Source organism: Nycticebus coucang, chromosome 7 (genome assembly GCF_027406575.1).
Source record: "Nycticebus coucang isolate mNycCou1 chromosome 7, mNycCou1.pri, whole genome shotgun sequence".
NCBI classification, from domain to species: Eukaryota; Metazoa; Chordata; class Mammalia; order Primates; family Lorisidae; genus Nycticebus; species Nycticebus coucang.
In genome coordinates this window covers 111935752-111963078 of record NC_069786.1, presented here as the reverse complement: position 1 = coordinate 111963078, position 27327 = coordinate 111935752, and the positions used below count along the sequence as shown (strand labels likewise).

General features: G+C 38.6%; 1 protein-coding gene across 2 annotated transcripts in view; it reads left to right on the top strand.

The window, feature by feature from the left end:
• Positions 1-26816, top strand: part of BARD1 (BRCA1 associated RING domain 1) — a 106338-nt gene extending 79522 nt beyond the window's left edge. Inside the window, exons 8-11 of one of the 2 annotated variants that reach the window (XM_053598116.1) lie at positions 6219-6351; positions 7839-7931; positions 25083-25180; positions 26405-26816. In XM_053598116.1, the coding sequence (XP_053454091.1) occupies positions 6219-6351; positions 7839-7931; positions 25083-25180; positions 26405-26443 (363 nt within the window). In that variant the 3' untranslated portion in view covers positions 26444-26816. Of the gene's footprint in view, positions 1-6218; positions 6352-7838; positions 7932-25082; positions 25181-26367 lie in introns of both variants that reach the window. The other variant, XM_053598115.1, reaches the window with a different exon arrangement.
• Positions 26817-27327: the final 511 nt, after the last annotated feature.

Genomic DNA, 27327 nt, shown 5'->3' with positions numbered 1-27327 from the left:
TTAGCAAATTGCTTTTATTCGCTGAACAATTATCGAGCACTTCCTGAGTATTAGCCCCTGCGGATTCACAGACATGATCAGGCTGCCCAGAGATGCTTCCTGAACCCCCTCTGTATTTTAGGCAGGTTCGTACAACAGTGCACGTAACTGACAGAGCTCTTATGCTCAGGGAGCTTACTGTGTGGTGAGAGAGAAGAGAGACAGAATGTGAATTTGCAAACTAATGTAAAAAACTTAGAAATGAGTGCTTTGAAGAAGATGGAGGCTGTGGGCTGCTGCTAGGAAAGGGGGAGTTTTGAGAAGGGAGGCTTCTTAGGAGCTGATTTGAATTGGAACCTGAATGCTGAGGGGGAGGCAGCCAGGTGAACGTCTGGGGCACAAGTGTATGAGCCCTTCAGTATAAAAGGTTGGCACATTTGGAGGTTAGAAAAAAGTTCGTTATTGCTGGCAACCAGGGAGTTTCTGCTAACAAATAGGACTTTCTGATAAGTTACATGTGAGATGTGGGAAGAGAGTGAACTTAGTGTGATCGTAGTAGTGGTGGCGACAGAGGTGCCATTTGTTGTGATAGGGAAGGAAATCAAGTTCTATGTGCCAATTTTATGTTTATGATACATTAAGTGGAGAATTTGAATAGATAGATCATTGGGTGTGTAAATCTGGAGCTTAGGAGAGAGGTACGAGCTAAAGTGGAAAGAATGGCTTAGTGGGGCATATGGTTGTAAAAGAATTTATGAGACATTGTAATCAATTTATAAATAGAATCCATTGTATTCTACAGTAGCATTAGCGAGGAGGAGGAAGCTACCTTGGAGAGGGATCAGGACAAACTTTACAGAGAAGGTGTCTTAGGTCATGAGGGATGAAAGTTGTACTGTGGTAACTAACAGAATGCTATTAGCTGCCAATAATAGAAAACTTTTACTTAAATGCTTAAAGACAATGTATTATCTTATGTAAAGATGATCCCAATGTAGGACAGCTCTGCATTTTGTTAATTTAGCAGTGAGTGGTTGTGATAGGCACCAAATTTTTTTCTGTCTTTGTACTTTGCCATCCTCAGTTTGGTAGTTTTGTCTTTACTAATCTTCCCTTAATGGTTATAGAAGATTGCCACTTTCAGATGTGGTAGAGGCCAGTTGAAAAAGAGGCATTAAAGCCTTTGTCTCTGTGTCTTATTGGGCAGAAGTAGTCAGAGTTTTGACATACCCCATGGCAAGAGATAGGGTTAGCCCTTGAAGTGTAGATACTTGAAAAAAGTTGGGCTTCTGTGAATATGTAGAAAGTGAGGAATAGATTCTGAGTGGACAGCCAACAATGCCCATTACTGTCAGGTGTACAGAGTCAGGACAGCAGTCTAAGGAACAGCTGCTCAGAAACATGGAGGCATAAAGAACCTTAGAGATTTGAGGAACTAGTCGATAGTGTGAGAAGAACATAAAGTGTGCTAAAGAGGAATTCAGAGTAAAGAGCTAGGTTGACATCACATTGTGAAGGCCTTGAACTTCCTGATAAGGAGTTTAGACTTCTGGACACCTTCAGTGTGTTTCTAACTAGAATGGGACTGTCTGCAGGGTAGCTGGAGTGGGGCGAGACCAAAGCCTGATTGGGAGGCTGCAGAAATAGAATCCACGTGCGAATTTCTGAGGACTGGAAGTATAGGTGGGGATAGTGTTGGTAAGGGGGGAAAAGACAGGGTTTTAGAGAGAGAGAGATGGTCACAAATAAGACAAAGGAGTGTGCTGAGATTTAGGAAGTCTTCTTGCCTAGTAAGGGCAGTAGAGCAGTTATTGATGGCTTTGTTTAAGATAAGGGGGTAGCCTGGCGTCATAGGTGCTATCCTGGGCTAGTTACCTTCGTATGGGCAAACGCTTTATCTCCAGCTTCAGACTTCAGACTTACAAAATGTGCTCCAAATTATAATACAGTTTTGGTAATGAACTGGAAGAGAACCTAGAAGTCAGCAGTTTAATTTCCTCATTTTACAAATGAGAAAACTGAGACCTAGAGGGGACGTGATTTGCCCCAGAGTTAACCAGCCAGAAAAAAAGTTTGTTTTTTTAATAGACCAGTTAGAAGTCAAATTTCTTAAATCTCTGGCCAGTGCTCAATTCAGTCTCATTATACCTAAGAACTGTAAATTGGTACTTACATTCGTTTGTACTTGAAGTCTCCTGGCAGAACATAGCATAACCAGGTTGTCATTTGCCAGTGTTTCTTTTATGTAAAAGCAGGAGACAGATTATTTTAAATGTGTCAAGAGTAAAGATATCTTTATGGAGTCTGAGGATAGCAATACCTTTCACAAAAGAAGGGTTCTTACTCAATGTTAGAAACCTGTACTTTCTGCGTGTCATGTGGACATGGCTCAGGAGTGTCGTTAATTGCTATCTTAGTGACTGATGAAAGGGTAGTTTCGTCGTGTGCACTCCTGCAGACGTAGCCTGTGGGATCTGCTTCCCCCCAGCCACTCACTGTTTCTCTGCCTCACGGCCGCCTTGCTCTGTCTTGAGTCCAGCAAACTCACTCCCATTTCAGGTCCTTAGCACCAGCTGTTTGCTCTGCTGAGAACCACTGTGGAGCCAGCTGTGCCACGCTGCCTCCTCGGGCCCTTCCGCTCCAGCTCCAGAAGTGGTCGTTCCAGAGAGGCCGCTGTGCACTAAGCAGCCACCTCCCAGGGCTGCTCAGCCCCTGTCCCTGCTCAGTTTTACCATACCACTTGTCTGACGTGATCTATTTTGTATTTTTTTGTTTTGTGGCTCCCCTCAACTAGAACACAAACTCCACGAGGGCAGGCAATGACTCTCGTCTCCGATAGTAGCCCTGGCTTCCAGAGTGGTGTCTGGCAGGTATTGTGTGCTCGGGCAATGTGTGCTGAACGCATGAAGGAGCTCTGGGGTGTCCTTAGTGGTACCTGCTGGCCCCTGCAACAAGCACAGTGAGGATGGGCCAGAATCCGTCCAGTTAGTAATTTCTAAGCTATTCTGAGGGGCTGCCTCAAGGAACATCATATAAAAAGGAAGAGATTTGAATTCCTCTGCTTTGCATTTAGAATTTTTCTTTGTTTCAGGTAAAGATGAATGGCTTTCAGAAAACAGCTTTAAACTTGAGTAGCAACCTCTAATCTTAAAACTTAAAGAGCGGCTTGCCATGTTCATTCTGGGACTTCCCTGCCCATGATCCCTTTTGAATAGCGTGTTTATTCTTTTGCTTTTTCTGCTTTTTTTAAACTTTATTTTTTCTGATTAAGGATAATCAATTCGTCTAAGAAAAAGTATCCCATTGAATTACTCTTTTAAGAGTTCATTTAACACTAATGAACAGATTATCCAATCTTTATAAAATGACAGTGTTGAATCCTTGGGATGTTTTTGAACCTCTTTTGAGACTTGTGGTTCTGAGACCTCTGCTGATTCGAATCAAACCCCCCCCCTTATCCCACCCCAAATCAGACGTGGGTCTGGCAGCTGTTGGCTTTATATTTTATTATAGCATTCCTTCCTTAACTATGAGAAATTAGTGCCAGTTTCTATTTTTTATGCAAATTAAAAAACCGATAGGAAAGTGCTTGACCCACTTTGGAGCTTTCCTTGAGTTGGTAGAAATAGTATCATATGCTATATTTAGACATGATATCTTTTCGCTCTTGTATTTTGCGCAGGAAACTAATTTAGCTGAAGTGGAGTTATATAAATTGAGAGGTGATGTGTTTTATTCAGATCTATTTTTATGGTTTTTATTTGTATGTATATAACTGAAAAGAATTTTGAAATACTGTACTGTTTTTTAATATTATATAGTAATTGAACACAGTACTCTGATCTGTTTTCGTGTTATGGAGCGTTTATACCTTTTAGCTTAGAGGTGATTTCATCTTCTTACAGTTTGGTGACTGACACAGTTGCCGCACACAGTTTGCCGCACACAGTTTGACACAGAAACATGGCTGTCAGTCTGTGTGCGGCAAATGTAGCAGTGTGTGCAAAACCTTTGCATGTAGAACCTTACGGTAGTAGGTAGTTCAGGTAGCTGGACTCTGAAGTGTTGAATTCTGTCATTTAAAACACTTTCTATGGAAATATATTTTAAAACTGCCTTGCACACTTGCTTAATACATAGCAGACTCTCAGCATACTTTGTGTGGATGGGCTATTGAGATCAATCTCTTTCTAGATGTAGCCAGCGATGAAGGGATAACACGTGCAGGGCATCAGATTGATTAAATTGCCACTACTCTGATAAGAAGAGTGACTATGTTCATATCGGCTGAACTGAGGGTGGTCATCCCTTCAGGGTTCCCCTTGTGCTCCTTTGAAAGCCCAGATGTCTGGTATACATTCTGTACTCACATCCATGTGAGCACTGTGTGTCTTGTGTTTAAAAATGACAGTATTGTGTGTGGCTTCTTGTCCTTTATTTCAGTAAGACTGATTAACCTTTTCTTTCTTGCTGGCTTCTATTTTCGTAGGCAGCTTTTGGCTGCCATTCCATTTGCTAAATTTCTGTTGTCTGCTGTGTAGCCACTATCCCATTGTTTTTTTGAGTCTTGTACTTTTAATCACTGATGTTATCCATTGTTGCCTTCTCTTTATTTTTGTCTTTTTTTTTTTTTTTTGTCCCCTTTAAATTCTAAGCCTAGATATTACAGTGAAAATAATTTCATTGGTCAAACCTCTGCTTTTCTTCTTCTGAGCTCCATAGATGTCCTATTACTTGTGGACCTGATAATTTTCTTGTCTGTCTTCATCTTTTCTTGGTTTTGAGAGATTGCTATTTTAATAATAAAAATTTGTTTTCTATCTGTAGGGTCAGTGCTATTCTAAAAGCCTTGGTGTTCTCTAATGTTTTCTGATAATCTCAGTTTATTGATTTATGTTTAATTTTTTATTAAATCGTAACTGTATACATTTATGGGCTACAATGTGATGATTTGATATACAATTTGGAATGCTTAAATCAAACTGATTAACATAACCACCACCTCTCTTACTTATTTTTTATAGTAAGATATTTATAATTTATTCTTAGTTTTGAAATGTATACTTGCATTGTGTACATTAGGTGAGATCTCACCAAACGTCCTCTCCCTTCTCTGCCTCCTTTTTGCTAGACTATATTTGTGTTTTATCATTTGTATGAATGTGTAAGTAACTATATGTTCGTTGCATTATAGTATTGAGTACATTGCATACTTCCTTTTTCCATTCTTGAGATACTTTACTAAGAAGAATATGTTCCATCTCCATCCAGGTAAACATAAAAGATGTGAAGTCTTCCTCTTTTATGGCTACATAGTATTCCATGGTATACATATACCACAATTCGTTAATCCATTCATGGGTTGATGGGCATTTGGACTGCTTCCACGACTTAGCAATTATGAATTGGGTTGCAATATTCTGGTGCAAATGTCTTTGTTGTAAAATGATTTTTGTTCTTTTGGGTAAGTACCTAGTAATGGAATTGCAGGATCCACTTTTAGTTCCTTGAGAATTCTCCATACTTTTTTTCAAAAAGGCTATATTAGTTTGCAGTCCCACCAGCACTGTAGAAGTGTTCCCTTCTCTCTACATCCATGTCAACATCTGCAGTTTGGGGATTTTGTGATGTGGACTAGTCTTACTGGAATCAGGTGATATTTCAAAGTGGTTTTGATTTGCATTTCTCTGATGATTAAAATGATGAGCATTTTTTTCATGTATTTGTTAGCCATTCGTCTGTCATCTTCAGAGAAGTTTCTGTTCAAATCTCTTGTCCACAAAGAAATGGAGTTGTTCTTTTCTTCTGATTAATTTGAGTTCTCAAGTTGAGTTCATCTCTTGGGATAAGTTAGTGGCAGGGGATAGGGAATTAATCATTTTATGTGTTTTTTTTTTTTTTTTTTTTCGTTACTTGAAGGGAAAAAGGCTTCCTGGTGACAGAATGAAGTTGTGAAAGACTAAAGAGACCCAATTTAAAAATTAAGGAAATAAGATGCCTTGAGTACAAGAGAGCTGTCTCAACTGATATTTTCTTGAGGAGGAAATAAAGAAATAAAAAAAAATTGTTTAATTTCCTTAAGCATCACTTCTGATCTTAGATTCAATGGAAATTACTGAGAATTATTAGAATATGCTAAATGATGAAATTCAAGCTTGTATTAAGTGAGCGTCTGTTTAATGTCCTTCTCTGGTCTTCAGAGGTGTTTAATGCTCTGGCATCTCCTTTTGTGTTATCAGCTGAACACCGGGCAGCGCAGAGATGGACCTCTCGTGCTTATAGGCAGTGGACTTTCGTCAGAACAACAGAATGTGCTCAGTGAGCTTGCAACAGTTCTTAAGGCTAAAAAGTGTGCTGAGTTTGACAATACAGGTGAGGAACTTGAAAGTTATTTGGTAGAACAAAAATGTTTAAATAGATAAACCCTGTGGAGAACTACATTTGAAAGCTGATTGATACATGTTTTAGCCATTGCGAGATGACTGTTTATATAAAATTCGCATTTTGTTATCTAAGATATTTTTGTAGTAATAAACTATAACTTTTTTTTTATTTATTTTTTATTTTTTTATAGAGACAGAGTCTCACTTTATGGCCCTCGGTAGAGTGCCGTGGCCTCACACAGCTCACAGCAACCTCCAACTCCTGGGCTTAAGCGATTCTCCTGCCTCAGCCTCCCGAGTAGCTGGGACTACAGGCGCCCGCCACAACGCCTGGCTATTTTTTTGTTGTTTGCAGTTTGGCCGGGGCTGGGCCTGAACCCGCCACCCTCGGCATATGGGGCCGGCGCCCTACTCACTGAGCCACAGGCGCCGCCCTATAACTTTTTTTTGTTTTGAGAGACCAGGTCTCCCTCGTCGCCCAGGCTGCAGTGCATTGGCACAGCTATAGCTCACTGTAACCTCAGATTTGTAGGTGCCATCCTCCTGCCTCAGCCTCCCAAGTAGCTGGGATTATAGGCATGAACCAGTGCACCTGGCTTATTTTTCTATTTTTTGGTAGAGATGAGATGAGTTCTCTCTATGTTGCCCATTATAGTCTTAATGTAGTTAAGAAATATAAGGGTTAAAGCTTTACATATATTTTATTTAGGACAGAATAGTATGTTGGAAAAGCAAATCTGTGACTTTGCTAATGATAAATTGTGCAATGTAATTAATGCTGTAATTCCTTGCTTATAATTTGAAAATAAAAATTATTTGTGTTTGCTAATGTAGTTTTCAGATATGTGGGTTTTTTTATCTGATTTTTCATCTTGATGGCCAATTTAGAAAATGCCACTAATACTAAATAAAGGAAGTCTTATTCTTTTTTTTTTTTATTGTTGGGAATTCATTGAGGGTACAATAAACCAGGTTACACTGATTGCAATTGTTAGGTAAAGTCCCTCTTGCAGTCATGTCTTGCCCCCATAAAGTGTGACACACACCTTATTCTCTTTTTTTTTTTTTTTAAGACAGGGTCTCACTATGTCGCCCTGGGTAGAGTGCCGTAGTGTCACAGCTCACAGAAACCACAAACTCCTGGGCTTAAGCGGTTCTCTTGCCTTAGCCTCTCAAGTAGCTGGGACTAAAGGCACCCTCCACAATGCCAGGCTATTTTTTGTTGCAGTTGTCATTGTTGTTTAGCAGGCCCAGGCCAGATTTGAACTTGCCAGCCCCAGTGTATGTGGCCAGCGCCGTAACCACTGTGCTACAGGTGCCAAGCCAGAAGTCTTATTCTTAAGTGTAAAATTTTTGCCTTTGAAGGAAATTCAGATATAAGTTTATAAAATAGAGACTTTTGTTATAAAAACCAGGCTACTTGGAGAATTGTTTTGTTTTATATCTGTTTCTCTTACTGCTTTCTCTTGTTTCTAGTGACTCATGTTATTGTTCCTGGTGATGCAGTTCAAAGTACCCTGAAGTGTATGCTTGGGATTCTCAATGGATGCTGGATCCTGAAATTTGAATGTAAGTACTGGATTCGAGGAAACGAAGAAATGAATTAAATAGACTAGTTTCATTTTTCACAGTTATTACTGCCCATAATTACTTAAGGAACTAATGTCAACTTTCTTATCTCTGGTTAGTCACTGCATTTTGAAAAAGCATCATTTAGATGTTATTATAGACATCTACAAATATTTTCTGCTTTTATAGTCCTTTTCACTATAATATCTGCTATTTTATTTAATAAAGAGTAAGTGGAGTATATAGTGTACTTTTAACCCTAAACAACCCATATTAATGTTAAATGATACATTTAATAAACACGTTTCAAATGTACTACATGACAGGTTTATGAAATGAAAGTAGTTTATTTCTTTCCCTTTATGAGATCTAAATTTTACCTGTATAACATCCTTTTAGTCTCTTAGTTAATCCAGTATTTTTAGGAAGAGGTTGAGAACTGTAGCTTCCTCTGTACTGTTTGATTCCAGCCATCTCAGCCTCCACTGAAATGTGTCCCTGCTCCCCTCTGCTTGCTGGTGGTCGACCAGCACCATCCTCACTGCTGCCTTTTGCTTTCCCCGTGGTCACTTGTTTTTCTTATCCTTGGATTCACTTAGGACTTAAAATACAAAGAATGCTGTATACATGCTTGTTTTCTACTTCTCAATAGCTAAAGTATCTACTTTTGATCAGTTGGCCAAAACAGGTCAGTGGAGTAATCTCTTTTGTTTACTAATTGTTTAGGAAAGATTAGTGGCTACACAGGGGTAACTTGGGGAGCCTTGTAATGACACAGTTGAGCGTCCTGTTCATAATCGTGGTTTCTACACAAGACTGTGTATGTGATAAACTTATGAAAATCTGCACATGCTGTCATACACACGTGTGCGTAACTGGTGAAATACAAATAAGCTCTGTGGGTCGTGTCAATCTCAGTTTGTTGGTACTTTCATAGTTGAGTAAGATGTTAACATTGGACACTGGAGGAAAGGCGCAGGAGGTTTCTTTGTATATTGTTTTGCAACCTCCTATGACTAATTGTTTTAAAATAAAAAGTTAAAAAGTAGATATATTTAGTAAAACTTTTAGCTTAAGAAGCAAAAATGGATTGAAATTAGTTTTAAATAACTATTTTATGGCTTAGTGCTTTGAAGGTTTTATGGTAGAATGCTTGATTTATCGAGATCTTTTTTTTTGAAGACAGTCTCTGTTGCCGTGGCATCCTAGCTCACAGCAACATCAACCTCTTGGGTTTGAGCAGTCCTCTTGCCTCAGCCTCCCAAGTAGCTGGGACTACAGGTGCCTGCTAGAACACCTGGCTAGTTTTTCCTATTTTTAGTAGAGACAGGGTCTCACTGTTGCTCAGGCTGGTCTTGAACTCCTGAGTTCAGGCAACCCACCGGCCTGGGCCTCCCAGAGTGCTAGGATTACAGGACTGAGCCACCATACCCAGCCTGGCAAATCTCTATTATATTACTAATTTAACTTTTAGTTAGAAGTTAATTTGGTTTATAAAACAATTTCCTTTCAGCGATTGGTGTCATGTTCTTTTTAAATACAGATACCACTTCTTTTCTTGTGATACTGACTTCCACCGAGGCAGCCTGATCCCGCCAAGTGGCAGCGACTGGCGGTGCTGGTCTCTCTCTCCTCATCAGATCCTGTTATTAGTTCCTCTGATTGGGACCAGTTTGAGAAGTTATGACAAATAACTGGACTGATTTACCCTTTACATAGGAAAAGCCAGTTTCCCTTTATATCTCACTTATTTTTGAACTCTTTTTTTCCTTTCAAATCTATGATGAGTCTTATTGAGCCTCCATATTTAAAAAACTCATTGAAAATGATTTTATGTTATAAATGCTTTTGTGCCAAACCTGTGGCAGAAACTATGCTGGTAGTTATAGGAGGAAAAGGATTTTCATAATCTTAGTAATAAAGATGCTTTTATGAAAATTTGAATGTTAAGACTTTTACTTACCTTGGAGTTGTCTAGTTCTTGTGAATACACTGAACTGGTATTTAATTACATGTGCAGGCTACATGATTCCTTTCCATAAAATCTGCCTTCTTGGGGAAATTTAAATTTTGACACTTCAGTGGCCTGGCCCTGTTATTTTTATAGAATTACTGATGTAAGCAAATTTAATAGTGGGCTAATTAGTGATTCTCACAGTAGTGGATAAGATCCTCTAATATCACTGGGGTGTTTTTTAGGATAAAGGATAAGTGAACCTCTTATAAAAGTTCGTATCTTTACATTTTCTAATACAGAGTCCAAAGAGAAGTAGGTTCAGAGTTTGATGCAATCCCTTTAGTTACTAGGTTTGTAAAAATAAGACAAGAACTTTCAAGTACCTTCTTTCCTAATATTTATATTCCTCAGTTTTTTGTTTCTTTTTTGTTTTTTTAAAGAGATGGGGTTTCACTATATTGCAGAGGCTGACCCTGAACTCTTTGGCTCAAGCCATTCTCCCACCTCAGCCTCCCAAGTAGCCGGAACTACAAGCCTATACCACTGTGTGTGGCTCAGTTTGATTTTAAAAAGTGTTTCAGAGTTATTCAGAACTATCTGAAACCATTTATCTGGTATGTATATTATAAAAAGTGAGGTGGACCAAAGCTTTCAAACTCAATAGTAAAGATTTATGACTTTATGTTTGCATCTATTCATTAGCTTGCTGGTAGACAAACTCTTTACTGGATTACCTATTAAGAAACCTTAATTTAAACTTTTTTTTTTTTTGCAGTTTTTGGCCGGGGCTGGGCTTGAACCCGCCACCTCCACCTTTGAGCCACAGGCACCGCCCTTTAATTTAAACTATTTATGAGATTTTTAATGAACCAAATAGATTCAAGACGAATTTTATTCTAAACTTTCTCTGTAGATTATTGACTCATTTTACAAATTTAATAAAAAGAATTGGATTCAATGGAAGTTTTCTGTTCCAAAGCATTTTGTCTTAATTGATTGATACCTCTCAATTTCCTACCTTTTTTTATGTAGAATATCTTACAATGGTACAATTAATGAACTTAGCATGAGGATTCTGAGAAATATGTTTCATCATATTTATTTTACAGATATTTTACAGTATGGTATTTATATTATATTTTACAGAAATCAGGATAATAGGAAAAGTTTCTTCTTCAAGATCAAATTTGTGGCTGAGACTCTGTGTCAGTCCTAGTTTTTGGTGCTAATTCCACACAGGCAATTAATTTAATAACCACCCTGTTGCAAGGATGAATTTGGGTAATTAAAGAGGGGAATAGAATGAAAGAAAGTACTTAAATAAGTCATTTTATTAATGTCTTAGAGTATGAAAAAGATGAAATTGCATCTTAAGGAGGCAAACTAGCCTTCAGAAAGAAAATATTTTTTTACTGGCCTGTTCTTTTAGTTTACTGCTTTTCTATTCTTACTTTTTTATAAGAAAATTTAATTCTGCGTCCTCATTCCTCAGTTCATTGTAAAGGGAAGAACAGATGGTTGTCATCTTTTCTTTAATAATCTCTCCCTCGTTCCCACTCTCATCTAAGTTTAAATAAAATTGCAGCTGCAAAAGTTTTAAAAGTCCCCAGCATCTCAGGGAATTGCTGGAGTATTGTTCCAAACATTTTACCTTGGACTTGCGTTTGTGAGATGGGGAAGGACCAAACAGAGTATTTTTATGTTTTGTTTTAGCCGAGGAGAGATAGACCCTAAAAGGCAATTATCATATCATCAATTTATAAATAACTTCATAATTAGGCTAATAAATTCGTTCTTAAAATTTGTTTCTCAAGTGGATATTGAGAGTCCTATGAAATTTATTAAAATTAAATTTATTTAAAAATAAATGCAATTTTTATTCTATTCAAACTTTGCTAATCATCAAAAAAAAAAAAAATGTATGTGCCAAAGCATTTCTGAAAACTAAGACTGATAAGGCAACTTAAAGCTTATAGATAGAAGTCCTTCACCAAGATTCTCTAAGGGTAAAAAAAAAAAACAGCATCCTTTGATCCATTGTTCCCACTATGAGGATTTACCCTAAGTAAATAAAACAGATGAGAGACAAAAGTAATGACATTTTTATTTCTACTGGCAAGAAGTAGGGAGAATAACATAATATGAGATGATTAAGAAAATTCTTAATACTTAAATATATTTACTGAAAAAATTCATATTCGAATATGTTAAATATTAAGAGAAAAATTTTTTTTTTTTTTTTTTTTTGTAGAGACAGAGTCTTACTTTATGGCCCTCGGTAGAGTGCCGTGGCGTCACACAGCTCACAGCAACCTCCAGCTCTTGGGCTTAAGCGATTCTCTTGCCTCAGCCTCCCAAGTAGCTGGGACTACAGGCGCCTGCCACAACGCCTGGCTATTTTTTTTGTTGCAGTTTGGCCGGGGCTGGGTTTGAACCCGTCACCCTCGGTATATGGGGCCGGCGCCCTACTGACTGAGCCACAGGCGCCGCCCAAGAGAAAAATATTATGAACAGCAGGGCAGTTTAAATTTTCTTTCTTCTTTAAATTTTTATTTATTTATTTATTTATTTTTGAGTCAGGGTCTCAATCTGTTGCCCAGGCTGTGGTGCAGGGACCTTAAACTTCTGGGCTCAAGTGAGGAAAGAAGCTGGGACTCCCAAGAAGCTGGGACTACAGGTGCCTGCCACTACACCCAACTAATTTTTTTTTTTTCATATTAATATGAGGGTCCATATGATTAGGTCACATTGTTACATTTATAAGGTAAAGTCTGAGTTGTAGCTGTGTCTTTCACCCAGGATGTGTGCTGTATACCCAGGCATTGAATGTGTTGGATGGGAACTTATCAACCCCCTCATCCCACTCCTTGAATTGAGTTTTTTTCTCATGTGGGCCCTGTAGTTATTAATCTAATAGTTTCTTAGAATTGGGTATATGGGATGCTTGTTTTTTCATTCTTGTGATACTTTATGTAGGAGAATGTTCTCCACATTCTTCCAGGTTGTCAGAAAAGATAGAAAATCTCCATCTTTTTTTGTGTCTAAGTAGTACTCCAAGGTATATTTATATACCACGGTTTATTAATCCATTCATGGATTGGATGGCACTTGGGTTGTTTCCATTGTTGCGATTGTGAATTGAGCTGCTATAAACATATGGGTGTAAATGTGCTTATGATAAGATTATTTTTTTTTTGGGTAAATACCTAGTAATGGGATTATAGGATCAAATGGAAGGTCTACATTTAGCTCTTTGAGGATTCTCCATAATTCTTTTCGTAATGGCTGTACTGGTTTGCAGTCCCACCAACAGTGCAGGAGTATTCCCTTCTCTCTGCACCCAGGGAGCATCTGCTGCTTTGGGACCTGGTGATATGGGCCAGTCTCAGTGGTGCTGGGTGGTATCTCAAAGTGGTTTTGATTTGCATTTCTCTGATAATTAGGTACAAGGAGCATTTTTTCATGTAGTTGTTGGCCATTTGTGTGTCCTTGTGAGAAGATTCTGTTCATGTCTCATGCCCAGTTTTTAATGGGGTTGTTTGATCAGGTCCCATTTATTTGTTTTTGTTGTTGCTGCAATTGACAATCGGGTCTTCTTCATAAATTCTTTTTCTTTTTCTTTTGAGACAGAGTCTCAAGCTGGTGCCCTGGTTAGAGTGCCATGGCGTTATAGCTCACAGCAATCTCCAACTCTTGGGCTCAAGTGATCATTTTGCCTCAGTTTTTCTATTTTTAGTAGAGATGGGGTCTTGCTTTTGCTCAAGCTAGTCTTAAACTCATGAGCTCAAGCTGTCTACCTGCCTCGGCCTCCCAGAGTGCATAAATTCTTTTTCTAGGCTGGTAAGATTCAGAGTTGTTCCCGCACTTTCTTCTAGAGTTTTTATCATTTGGCTTTTAGGTTTAAGTCTTTTATTCATCATGAGTTAATTTTTGTAAGTAGTGAGAGGTACAGATCCAGTTTCAGCCTTTTATGTGTGACTAACCTGTTCTCCCAGCACCATTTATTTAATAGGGCTTCTTTCCCCCAGTTTATGCTTTTGTTTGGTTTATTGAAGATCAGATGTTAATATAGGGCTGGTTCATCTCTACATTCTCTATTCTGTCCCACAGATCTGTGTCTCTGTTTTTATGCCAGTACAGTGTTGTTTTGATCACTCTACACTTGTAGTATAATCTGAAATGTGGTAATGTGATGCCCTCAGATTTGATCTTATTTTGTAGAATTGCGCAGGATGCTGAATTTTGTGAAATGTTTTTTCTGTATATATTGAGAGGATCATAGGGTCTTTGTTTTTAACCTGTGTCTATGTGGGGAATTACGTTTATGGATTTATATATGTTAAACGAGTCTTGTATCCCTAGGATGAAGCCCACCTGGTTGTAATTTCTGTTGTTGTTGTTGTTTTTTTAATGTGTAGAAGAATTCTGTTTTCTAAGATTTTATTGAGTATTATGACTAATTATAATATGAATCTGTGAACACCATTAGTGGTTCATGTAGCTAAAATGAACATATGCATCCATCGATATATATACTTTTGTGAGGTAGGAGGCAACAGTGGTCTTACTAGTGATTGAGAATAAAGGAGTTATCTTTTTGCATAGTACAAGTTTCTTTATTGTTGTACCTCCAGAATTCATAAACTACATTATTCTGCAAAAATCCCAGTCCTTGCTACGGTAGCCAGAGATATCTTAATGACTTTAGGCTAATGACCTTGGGTTGAGTAGTACTTTGAGAATTGGACTGCTTACATATATATATGAAAGTAGTAAGATGTTTGGGTGAAAGGAAATGGTAAGACATGATCAGGAATACACTTGGGCTAAAAGAATCCCATTTAATGGATACGTAGGTCATTTATTTATTTTTGCAAAGCGAGAGCTTTAGTCAAAAATCTTAAGCTGTAAGAGAAAATGTAAAAAGAAAGACGAAATAAAGCATGCATTTTACAAGGATGTCTTGCCACATTTTCAAGAATGTATCATTCTAGCATATGTAGAAACCTGCATTTACATAAGTAACTTATTAATGTATAGTCATTTCAGTTTGGAAATTGTTAAGAAGGCTAACTAAAATGTAGTCTTGTATTTGCGTTTTTCTTTCAAAGGGAGAGTGAATAACTGTCACTCTCTTTGTGACAGTTGGTAGAATAATTATGGGATTTATTAACAGTTATTACTAGTTTAAAATAGTTTAGTTGAATTTTAAGAACAGTCTTTAAGTTAGTGGAAAAGCACCTGTTTTACATATGTATAGAGATTAAGGATTACAGTCTGTATTACACTTTACATGTGTTAATTACTAGGAATGGCGTGAAAGTTCTCATTTTGTTTTAAATGGAAAATAGGTTTAAGAATTCTTGCTACAGTTTGCTTAACTTTTATTGAAGAAATAAAACCTTAAACTACCATCCACTTTCTAGGTGTGTTAATTAGGTGATGTTTGGTAGCTGGTACAATCTTCCATCTCATTGATGATGTTAATGTATCACCATTTAAATTGCTGAAAGTTTGTTTTATTTTCTGTTTTAAAAAACTTTTATTTTTTTGTATTCAAGGGGTACAAGCGCAGTTTTGCTACATTGACACATTACACTGTGGTGAAGTCAGGGCCTTCACATGTTACATCATGGAGCAACACATGTCGTACCCACCAGACATCTTCCTATCATCCACTCCTGCTTTCTCAAAGTTTATTTTATAGTTATTTTATTCTTATCATTTTATTACCTATCTATCTGTTTAATTACTTATTTATTGAGCCAAAATCTCTCTCTGTAGTCCTGGTTAGTGCACAGTGGCTCATCACAGCTCACAGCAACCTCAAACTTTTGGGCTCAAGAGATCCTCTTGTCTCATCCTCCCGAGTAGCTGGGACTATAGGAGTGCGCCACCTCGCCCATCTGATTTGTCTATTTTTAGTAGAGACGGGGTCTCACTCTTGCTCAGGCTTGTCTCAAAGTCCTGAGCCTAAGTGATCCACCAGCCACAGCCTCTCAGAGTGCTAGGATTACAGTCGTGAGCCTGTTTTACTTTTCAGTAAATCAATTCAGTTGGCTTGTCTCAAGAGATTCGTAAGGAGTTGATATGAATTTGTAATTGTGGTAAATGTCTGCTGAGAATTATGTCTTCATTCTGAAACTCGCGGTACAAGTTAGAGAAGTGGTTGCCTTGCCATCAGTCATTAGTCCACTGAAGACGAAACTCCGTGCACTGTTTCCCCTACAGTCTCCCCCTACTCTAAGGTGGGGGGCAGGCTTTTTGGCTTGCCTCCCAAAACTATCCTCCGACCTAATTGTCTGTTAAGTCATTGTGTGCTTTATTGTAAGAGAAGTACAATGTATTAACTGTAAGAAGAGATGCTTTGTTTTTTACAACTAAGAATAAAGATTTTCCCAAAACAAAAAAATCCCAGTCCAGAAGTTAGAAGATTTCCGTGTTGTCATCTCAGATGTGTCATTGTGAAAGCTGCTTACATCTCTTCGGACTGAGGTTTGCTCCTCTATAAAATGAGGAGGTTGATTAGCAGAGGCTTCAGGAGTTTCCAGTTGTCATTCTGAAGGCTGATCGGATTTATGCGGTTTTGTCTAACATAACTGCTGAATTTTTACGTCTTTAGGTATAGTGTACACTTTCCTGTTTGCACAGTCTCTACGTCTTCCTGCCACTGCACACCGGGCTCTCCATTCATATAATCTGTCCGGCCTTTATATGTTTTTGCATTGCAACCCTTGTAGTTGACGTCACATCTAGCTTTCAAAAAATTCTTGAGGTTTTCTCTGCCATGACAGCAACTTTAACAAAACTCTGTGTCACATTCAATCACGTTGTTATAGACCTCAAAACTGTTCCTTAGTTTTCATTCTGTGGTTGATACATGTATTAAGTGGCATAAGGAATTGGCACATTGTTAACTTGGAATAAGAGAATAGCAGAGGAATGTATTTGCTCAGCTTAGTAATTTTGATTAGACTATTTAATGTTTCTGCCTCACTTTACGGAAATTTACCAAACAACTGCTGTGAAGCTGAGCATTTCATGAACTGAGACACGCACTCTTAAGAGCACTGGTTCCTCTCCGTGGAAGGGCCGTGCTGCCCTGTTGGTGTTCGCCATCTCATTTCTCTTGAATTCCAATGTTTGTTAAGGCTAGATTTTTTTTTTTTGATTGACTTGACTAATGCCTGCACATTTAAAGGAGTAGCAGATACTCTTTTTGGTATGTTTCTTTGAAAGTTTAAATCAATCAATCAGATAAACCCATGAAATATATAAGCAGCCAGCATAGGTACAACCCCATCTGCTTATTTCAGTAATTAGTCGTTAGCCACTGATTAGACACAGGAGATAGCATAGAAGTGTTCCGTGTTCCCATCCTTGGCTTTACCTGCCGGCATATTCATTCCTCTAAAGACAGGGTATTATGAATGCTCTGCAAATATCATGAGGAAAGAGATTTAGGAAAGGAACTGCATGCTTAAAGGATTAAGAAATGTAAGAATAGTAATTTACGTGTAAAATGAATTTAAGTCAGTGACTTCTCTGGGTTGCAAATGTTTTCTGGGTTGGCTTTTTTTTTTTGGAAACAGAGTCTCACTTTGCCCTCAGTAGAGTGCTGTGGACTCATAGCTCACAGCATTTTCAAACTCCTGGGCTCAAGTGATCCTCTTGCCTCAGCTGAAACTACAGGGTTTTATTCTTGCTTAGGCTGGTCTTAAAGTCCTGAGCCAAGCAATTCACCCGCCTCAGCCTCTGTGAGTGCTGGGATTACAGGTGTGAGCCACCGTGCTCAGCTGGGTTGGCATTTAATATGGAAGGCCAAGCACACTGGCAGTGTTTCTAGTATGGTATTTTGACCTAATTAAAAATTTTGATTCTCATTTTCAGTATACAGTATATTGAACATTAACTTTGTTAGAAAGACAGTCTTTCTCAGTGAGTAATTATTAAAATTTATGGTATTTTTTGAATATAATTTTTATTACATGCAGAAAGCAACAGTTTTCATGAACATTTATGATAAGTTGGTGAGAATAATAGGATTCAGAAATTCAACTTAGAACTTTGGATACATGTGATTTTTGTATTAAAAACAATGGCGGACGTGGTGGCGCGCGCCTGTAGTCCCAGCTACTCGGGAGGCTGAGACAGGAGGATCGCTTGAGTCCAGGAGTTCTGGGCTGTAGTGCGCTATGCCGATTGGGTGTCCGCACTAAGTTCGGCATCAATATGGTGACCTCCCGGGAGCAGGGGGCCACCAGGTTGCCTAAGGATGGGTGAACCAGCCCAGGTCGGAAAAACAGTGGCGGGGAGAGATACAAGCACTGAAGCACAAGCAAAACTAACAAATTAAGGATCACGTGATAGGGAATTAGGATGTCCTGAGCTTCAGTGTTGAATCTGAATATGCATGAACAGTCCCAAGTTCAGAAAAGACTCGGTCTCCTGTACTTTTAATGGAGAAAGGGTCCGTTGTTCAAGTTTTCTGTCTTATCAATGTCTTGAAACACTCAGTTAAGGAAAATTCAAAGCATTTTACATATTCACATCATGCCTTTTAGAGTCCAGGGATTATCTTATGTACCAGAAAGTTATATTTTAATCTGAAATATACAGGCTTTGGAAAACTAAGCTGACTTGGGTTCAAATCCCCATTCTCCTGAATGGCTTTAAACAGGTTAACTTCTTTGTGTATCAGTTTTCTCCTTGAAATGAAAAGATTGTGCAGTAAATCTTTATTGTTTAGGAAATTTACTTGCTAAATATTTTTTTTTGTAACTCCCCAATTAGTACACTTTTGTAGACCTGTGCAGAGTATCGAGGAATTTGAGTCATCTGATGAGCATGTTCCCAGCTGCGATCAAACAAGCTGGTGGTTCACCTCTTTTCAGCTCTCATGCTGTAAACAAGTATTTTTCTCTCATGGGCTTATTATTGCCGTGTGTTTTGCATTTCTGTTGATGATTTTACTGTTTAACCTGGCCCCCTAAGTATTGTGCTGAAGTGTTAGGTAGTGTTCCTAAACTCAAGAAGACCATGAAGTGCCTTCCACTTGTGTTAGATAAGCTTCACTAAGGCCTGAAGTTCAGTGCCTTTGGTGCTGAGTTGAATGTTAATGAATCAACAATGTATAATAAATAAGGCGTTTTTAAATAGAAATACATGTATTTAAACTTGAAATGACCAAGGATACAACTGTTTGTTCTAAGACCCTATAAAAATTACTGTGATACATGTATTTCTGTTTAAAAGCACCTTATTTATTATACATTGTTGATTCAGTAACATTCAACTCAGTAATTAATGGTTTAATTATTGATCAGTTGATGAAAATGATCATCATTTTCATGATGATCAGAGGCTCACAGGAACCTAACCCTATATTTCCTCCAGGAGTGATGGTTCATTATTCATAATTCACTATTCACACATCCTTTTAGAACAGTGGTTCTCAACCTGCCTAATGCCACAACCCTTTAATACAGTTCCTCATGTTGTGGTGACCCCCAACCGTAAAATTATTTTCGTTGCAACGAAAATAATTGCCCAAATCCATCTTGCTGGATTTGGGTAAGAATACAAGCACTTATAGCATAGATAGTAGCTGTTATCACAGTAATTTTTATCAGGATCTTAGAATAAACAGTTGTATCCTTGGTCATTTGAGTTAGAAAAGTAGAGAATGTCCTTGGTCATTCGAAGTTGGAAAAGTAAATAGGATAGAACAAAATAAATCGGGCTTTAAAGAATTTTGTTTTTCTTTTTCCTTCTTTAACCTGAAAATAGTGGTGTGTGATTTTAGCACTGGTTTGGTTAGGACTTGTGGTTGTGGGTATTTTATTTTGTATTACAGAAAAGTAATGTTTTCAGAGCACTGGACAATGTTTACACATTCAGCTTATGCTGATGTATTCCATTCACAGGATGAATGTTAGCTAACATAGCTTTCACAGTTTTTATAAAATAGTACTGCTATTACTCTCTACTAATGACAATTTATGAGAAGATGGTTTTGTCTTGGAAGATTTTTAAGTGTGAGAAAAATAAACTTAAAACCAAATAAATCGTCCTCAGATTCTACTCATTTGTGCTCAAGGAAGCAATCATGAAACATCTTGATATTTCATGTTTTCTTAATGATACTTGACTTTTCATTTTAACATTTAATATTTCCATTTTATTTTTGTTCTATCAGAATTAGAAGGAAGGAAAAACCTAGTTTTGGGCGGCTCCTGTGGCTCAAGGAGTAGGGCGCTGGTCCCATATGCCAGAGGTGGCGGGTTCAAACCTAGCCCCGGCCAAAAACCACCAAAAAAAATAAAAAAAGAAAAGAAAAACCTAGTTTTGTACTATTTCTTGCCTTAGCAATATTTTTGAATCCCATTCTACTAATACATCTAAGTCTTTAAGTACATTTAATTGCCAGGTTCCTTTTTTTAAGGTGTAAGATATATTGGCCTTACATTGTTTTCAGATGCATTCAGACATTTTTCTTCAAAAAAACCCAGTTATTTTTGCTTTTAACATCTCTGAAGTAAACGTGGGCTATCAAAGAATATTTTTCTTTATCTTTCTATCAAATCTGCTCCCATATTGGTTATACTTCAAAACGTTACTACTTCCAGTTGGAAGAGAGGGAAGAGCTGAGTGTGGAAACGTGATCTTCTTGTGTTTGTAGCTCTCGACCTTTGTTCCTTAACTGACTTTGTAACAGAAATTTAATTCATATCAAATTCTTTAAATTTCTGGACAAGAGTAGGGAATTTTCTTTTTCTTTTCTTTTCTTCTCTTTTATTTTTATTTTTTTTTAAAGACAGAATCTCATTTTGTCGCCCTTGGTACAGTTCCAGGGCCTTACAGCTCACAGCAACCTCAAACTCTTTGAGCCTGAGCAGTTCTCTTGCCTCAGCTTCCCAAGTAGCTGGGCCTACTGGCGCTGCCACAATGCCCTGCTATTTTTTGGTTGTAGTTGTCATTGTTTGGCAGGCCTAGGCTGGATTCAAATCTACCAGCTCCAGTGTATGTGATTGGCACCCTAGCTACTGAGCTACAGATGCTGAGCCAAGAGTAGGGAATTTTCTTTGCCATTATACATGTCCTGACGAGATCGTCTCACTGACATCCTTAATATCTAAAAAATGAGTGTAATTATAACTATGCTTGAAAAATTAAATTTGATAATGGATTATTTATTGACAGAAAAATAAGGCAATAAAATTTAATTTAAAATTAAGCATTCAGGGTGGCGCCTGTGGCTCAGTGAGTAGGGCGCCGGCCCCATATGCTGAGGGTGGCGGGTTCAAACCCAGCCCCGGCCAAACTGCAACAAAAAAATAGCCGGGCGTTGTGGCGGGCGCCTGTAGTCCCAGCTACTCGGGAGGCTGAGGCAAGAGAATCGCATAAGTCCAAGAGTTAGAGGTTGCTGTGAGCTGTGTGACGCCACGGCACTCTACCGAGGGCAGTACAGTGAGACTCTGTCTCTACAAAAAAAATAAAAAATAAATAAAATTAAGCATTCAGCAATGAAATAAATCCTACTTTTAACTGAGGGTTCAGGATTAGATTATTGAAATGAAGAGTCAAGATAGCAGGAATTCTCTTTTTGTGGGCAAAGATTATGACTCTTTTTGTACATAATAGGTGCTTAATACAAGTTGTGTGTTCTTAATCCAAAAATCCTAAATCTGAAATGTTCTAAAATCCAAAAATTTTTGAGGACCAGCATGACACTAGAAGTGGAAGATTCTGCATGATGCGATGTGATGGTCTAAAGTTAAACACAGTTAAAACTTTATTTCTTGTACAAAATTATTAAAACTATTGTATGTGGGCTCGGCGCCCATAGCACGGTGGTCATGGTGCCAGCCACATACCAAGGGCCCCAGCCCCACCCCCTGGCCAGCTAAACAACAATGATAACTGCAACAAAACAATAGCTGGGTGAGTGTAGAGTATAAATGTCTTAACACAATAACTAAGAAAATGTGGTGAAGGCTATGTTAACCAGTTTGATGAAAATATTTCAAATGGTATATAAAACCAGCACATTGTACCCCATAATTGCATTAATGTACACAGCTATGATTTAATAAAAAAAAAGAACATCCACCCCAACACATGTGGACTTTAGCTTAGGATGTTTAGTGTATTTCATAAGAATAACAGTAGACAATGGGACACCTGACCACTGTCCAAACTTTACCAATATCCTCTAAGCTCCCATTCCATGGGAAGAACATAATAAATGTTGAAGAATGCTTAAGTGAATAATTAATGATTTCTAACCTCAGTGATAAAACTTAGGTTATTGAGCAAAATAATCTCAAAGGCAAATAGCAAATTGTGTCGGCGTCCCGCCCCAAGAGCAGTGTCCACTGAGATCTGTAGAAACTGGCAGCATCAACAGAAGAAATACAGAGTTAGAAGCGATGGTCAAGAAACACCAGACACATAGAGTAGAATTAAAAGTGGGAGGCCAGGGGTCCATTGCTTGTTGTGGGATTCCTGCGATGGCTCAGAATGTTCGCTCCACTCTGATTTTATGAAGTCTATTGCCGGGTCCTCCGGCAGTCGCAGTTGAGGGAAGATCCGCGCCAGCCCGATCTCATCCCAGGGGCTGAGCGGAATGGCAAGTGTCGGCGGCTCGAACAGGAACACACGGAGCCGGAAGTCTGTCGAAGCAGGAACTCAACTTTATTGCATCAAGGAGCAGCTTATATAGGGTGTGGGGAAGGGGCGGGGGATGAGGTACGTGAAATGGTGCCATGGGTGGTAAAAACAGGGTTGGGCCAATGGCATGGTACCACGTTGGCTGTATCTAGGTAGAGGCAGTTTCAGGCCGGGCCTTGCTGAGTCATTGCTACGCGGAAGTAGCTCTATGGATCTACTTCTGGTCAAGCTTGGGAAGTTGCACTAGGTCTCAGGCACATGGCAGGGCCCAACATCTATTTGCCCAGTGGGTAAGATAAGGGAGGGAGCAAAGACAGCAGCAGTTTCTCCGATTGATCATACCAGCTCCTTTCCTTATTATCATTAATCTTTTTTTTTTTTTTTTTTTTATTGTTGGGGATTCCTTGAGGGTACAATAAGCCAGTTACACTGATTGCAATTGTTAGGTAAAGTCCCTCTTGCAATCATGTATTATCATTAATCTTAAAGGCAGCCTTCAATAATCTGAAACCTGAGCCTTGTATTGGGAAAGCCTCCTGCTTGAGGTCACACACACAGATTTCTAGGGAGGTGTTAAACTCTGCTAGTTCTCTGTGGAGTAAAACACTTCTGACGTTGATCTCCTCTGAGGGACCCTCTGAGGGAATCCGTGGGAGGGAGGCATTTTCCTCCCATCACCACCACTGAGGATTTTCCTCTGCAATAAGGGATATAAGCTCTTCTGCCCATATTTCAGAGCTCCAGCTACTCCTTTGGTCTCTGCTGCAAGCAAATGCAAATCCCCACAGTGGGTATCAGCTTTGCCTGTGTAATGGGCAGGAAATACCCTAGAAGATGTATCTTTTTCTAGGACTTGCCATAATCTCTTTTGTGGCCACTACTCAGAGTGCTCCCAGACCCAGCAGGGTGCTTGTATCCCCAACAGGCTAGAATTTCAGAAAAGGTAGGAAGCTTGCTAGCAATGGCTAGCTTAAATGTAAACTAGCTGACTTTTCTTTGTTCCAGTTCACTCAGCTTACTTTTTAGTTTTCCTTTTTTTATGGGGGTGCTTTCCTTTGCCAAGAAAGGTGTCTTTGGTCCCCATTCTCCCAACAAATTGTGTGAAGGGTTTGTTTTTATATAACAAAGATAATTTGTCCAGCTTCTAGAATGTTTCTTATATTTTTATCCAGAAAAACCCTGTGAACTAGGTGGTATTGTTATTTTCTTTTTCCTTTCCTTAGGCAAGGGAGCTAAGGCTCAAAGACTTTAGGTATTGTAATTATCCCAAAGCAAATAACTGGAATAGCTGAGTCACTTGACTCCAAATCTCAGATTTAGTTTGGTACACATATATGCTATCACAACAGGAGCATGAGAAATGTATACATGCCATCAAGTCTGTATCCCCCCATCCCCATGGTGAAAGACATCCCACGATGTAGCCTTTGGAGTAAGCTGATGTGACCTCCCCTCTGTGATTGGTCCTGGGCATCCTGAAGGCTCTTATCGTTTCTAGATCTTAGCCAGCCAAGTGGTGCTAGCTGCCAGCCTGTGGCCCTGCTTACGGCTCCTCCAACTGGGAGCTGGTTAGTGGAATGACTAAACCTAAACCATGCCAGACTGGGCTGTCTCTGTTGCTCTTGCTTTTTTTTTTTTTTTTTTTTTGTAGAGACAGAGTCTCGCTTTATGACCCTCAGTAGAGTGCTGTGGCCTCACACAGCTCACAGCAACCTCCAACTCCTGGGCTTAAGCGATTCTCTTGCCTCAGCCTCCCGAGTAGCTGGGACTACAGGCACCCGCCACAACGCCCGGCTATTTTTTGGTTGCAGTTTGGCCAGGGCCGGGTTTGAACCCGCCACCCTCGGTATATGGGGCCGGCGCCTTACCGACTGAGCCACAGGCGCCGCCCTGCTCTTGCTTTTTAACTGGAAACTGAACATGCTTGTCCAAGCCATCAAAAGAATGCCTTTTTCCCCTGGTAAGCCCAACCACATCATCTTTACTTACCAACTCCAGTGTGTACCTATCAAATGTCAAACATGCCCCAGGCTCTGCTTATTGTTTGAGGCCCTGTTGTGCAGCCAGCTGACATGGGTGCTTTGGTCTAAAGCACTTTCCTTACTGGCAGATCATTTATGGTCTAACAGAACAGGAGAAGTTTGGATAATAACTATTCAGTTTAGATTATTGTGGGCTGGACTCATGGTGGAATTTTATTCACCTTAAGTTTTGTCATTGCTATAAGTGACAATGTAAATTTTCATTATGTTTGAAATAGTATATTGGTTTGGGTTTCTCAGGAGATTAAAATACAATTTATGTTTAGTACTAATTGCTTAATCCTTTAAAGGAAAGTTTTCTTGCAACTTTCTGATACCAAAAACTAGTTTCAGTATATTTTGTTTTGTCATAAATTTCTATTTCAAAATAATATTTAACCATGGAGAGGAAACACAGCTTAGGTATATTGCTTTATTTTAATGAGAAAGAAATAATGCTCACTTGTTATTTATTTTACTTTTCTCCTTGTTTTTTGCCAGGGGTGAAAGCATGTCTACAAAAAAAAGTACGTGAACAAGAAGAAAAGTATGAAATCCCCGAAGGTCCACAGAGAAGCAGGCTCAACAGAGAACAGCTGGTATTTTTTTCTTTTGATGTTACTTTCATTGTTCTTATTATGACTTAATGTTATTACCACCATCAGGAAAAACTTCTGCCCTTTCAACAAGTACAGGTGACTGATTAAAATTTTAATTGTGCTTATTTCAAGCACTTGATTCTGAAAGATGATCACAATGAGCAGTAAAATCCAGAAGGTAATAATTTCATACTGTTAATGGATTTTTGGCATCTTGAACATTCCCATAAACCTTTCAGAATCTGAGGTAAATCTCAGATACAGGAAGCGGCTTGAAGGAAGACTTACAGCTGCTGCTTGGATGTCGTGACCGTATATCTTTATGGCCACTTGCTGAAGTTTTAATGGCTAATATGCCATTATTCTGTTGCTATGTATAAGTATATTGGAAGTGACAAAATTTCCAAGGGAAGTGTGAAAGTTTTCTTTCCCTGTAGAGCACACAGAAGTGTGTTTCATAGCTAATTGGATCCTGCGATATGGCTTCCATATGGCTTGTGCCTCAGTGAACCCATCTCTGGAACCCTGGAGGCCACACTCTCATGGTGGCATTCCTGGGGACCTTAGGTTAGTAACACACACATACGTAGGGACCTACATACGTAGACCTGAATACATATGGGCAGAACTGAATAGGTCTGTGGAAAAGATGTTACTTTTATCATTTTATTAAGTTTAGCCTTGTGACCCCGAAGCATATTTCAGATACCCTAGAAGTTCTTGGGGCTCTAAGTCTCACCAAATACACATAAATAACCTGATAGAAGTTTGATGTATATTTTTTTTAGTACAAAGCACAACTAGAATTTTAGGAAAGTGAAAAAGAACCAAGTTGATTACTGAATCGTAGGGGGAAAAAAAGTATAATTATGAAACCTGTATTTGCAAAATTAATTTCGTGATCCAATTAGTTTTCTTGAAATACAATTTGTCCCAGTATATCATTAAGTTGGTTTTTAACTGCTCGTGACTATTACAGGTTGAGCACCCTAATCTGAAAATCCAAAGTCAGAAACACTCAAATGGAAAATTCCACATATAAGCTCATGTGATGGGTCACAGTCAGAACTTTGCTTCATGCACAGAATTATTGAAAATCCTGTATAAAATTACCTTCATGCTCTGTGTGAAACATAAATGAATTTAATTTTATCTGTCTTTAACAAGTTCTTTTCTTGTTATTTCAGTTGCCAAAGTTGTTTGATGGATGCTACTTCTATTTAGGGGGAACCTTCAAACACCATCCAAAGGACAACCTTATGAAGCTTGTCACTGCAGCCGGGGGCCAGCTCCTCAGTAGAAAGCCCAAGCCAGACAGCGATGTGACTCAGACCATCAATACGGTCGCATACCATGCCAAACCTGATTCTGATCAGCGCTGCTGCACGCAGTATATCATCTATGAGGATATATCTAATTACCGCCCAGAGAAGGTTCGGCAGGGCAAAGTCTGGATGGCTCCTTCAAGCTGGTTTATAGACTGTGTGATGTCCTTTGAATTGCTCCCTCTTGACAGCTGAATATTATACCAGACGAACATTTCAAATTGAACCTGCACAGTCTTGAGAACCCAGCCACTGTGCTATTTTCATGTTTTTACAAATAGGTAGAGTTATTCATATGTTTTTTATTGAATTAAACAAAAAAATCTATGCCAGACTAAGAATTCACTTTGTGTTTACTATTTAGATGCTGGGATTATTTTAAGATTTTTCTTTTTAAAATTGGTATGTTTTTTGATTCATCATGTCTTTCTATTCGTATTATCAGCTATCAAAGATGATTAATGAGATGTTATAGGACGGTTAAATATACAAGTAGTATCATTATGGTTTCAACCTTTCACTATTGTTCGATGAAAATTATTAACACCTGCCATCAGCAAAAGTACTTGGCATTCTTTAGTAAACAGAATATTACCAAATAATTTGTACTGGATTTATTGTAATGAAAAAGGAGTACCTGGTTGTCACCAGAGGTGTTAAATTCTCCTCCTATCTGTATTTGTTAGCTTACATTTTGTTTATCTTATTTTTTATAATTCACTTAGGTGTTCCTGCGTTTTTATCCTTGTTTTTTATCTTTTGTAATCATGATTTAAACCTTAACTGCTTTTTGGTGGTGAAAATCAAGCCTGGGCTCACAGT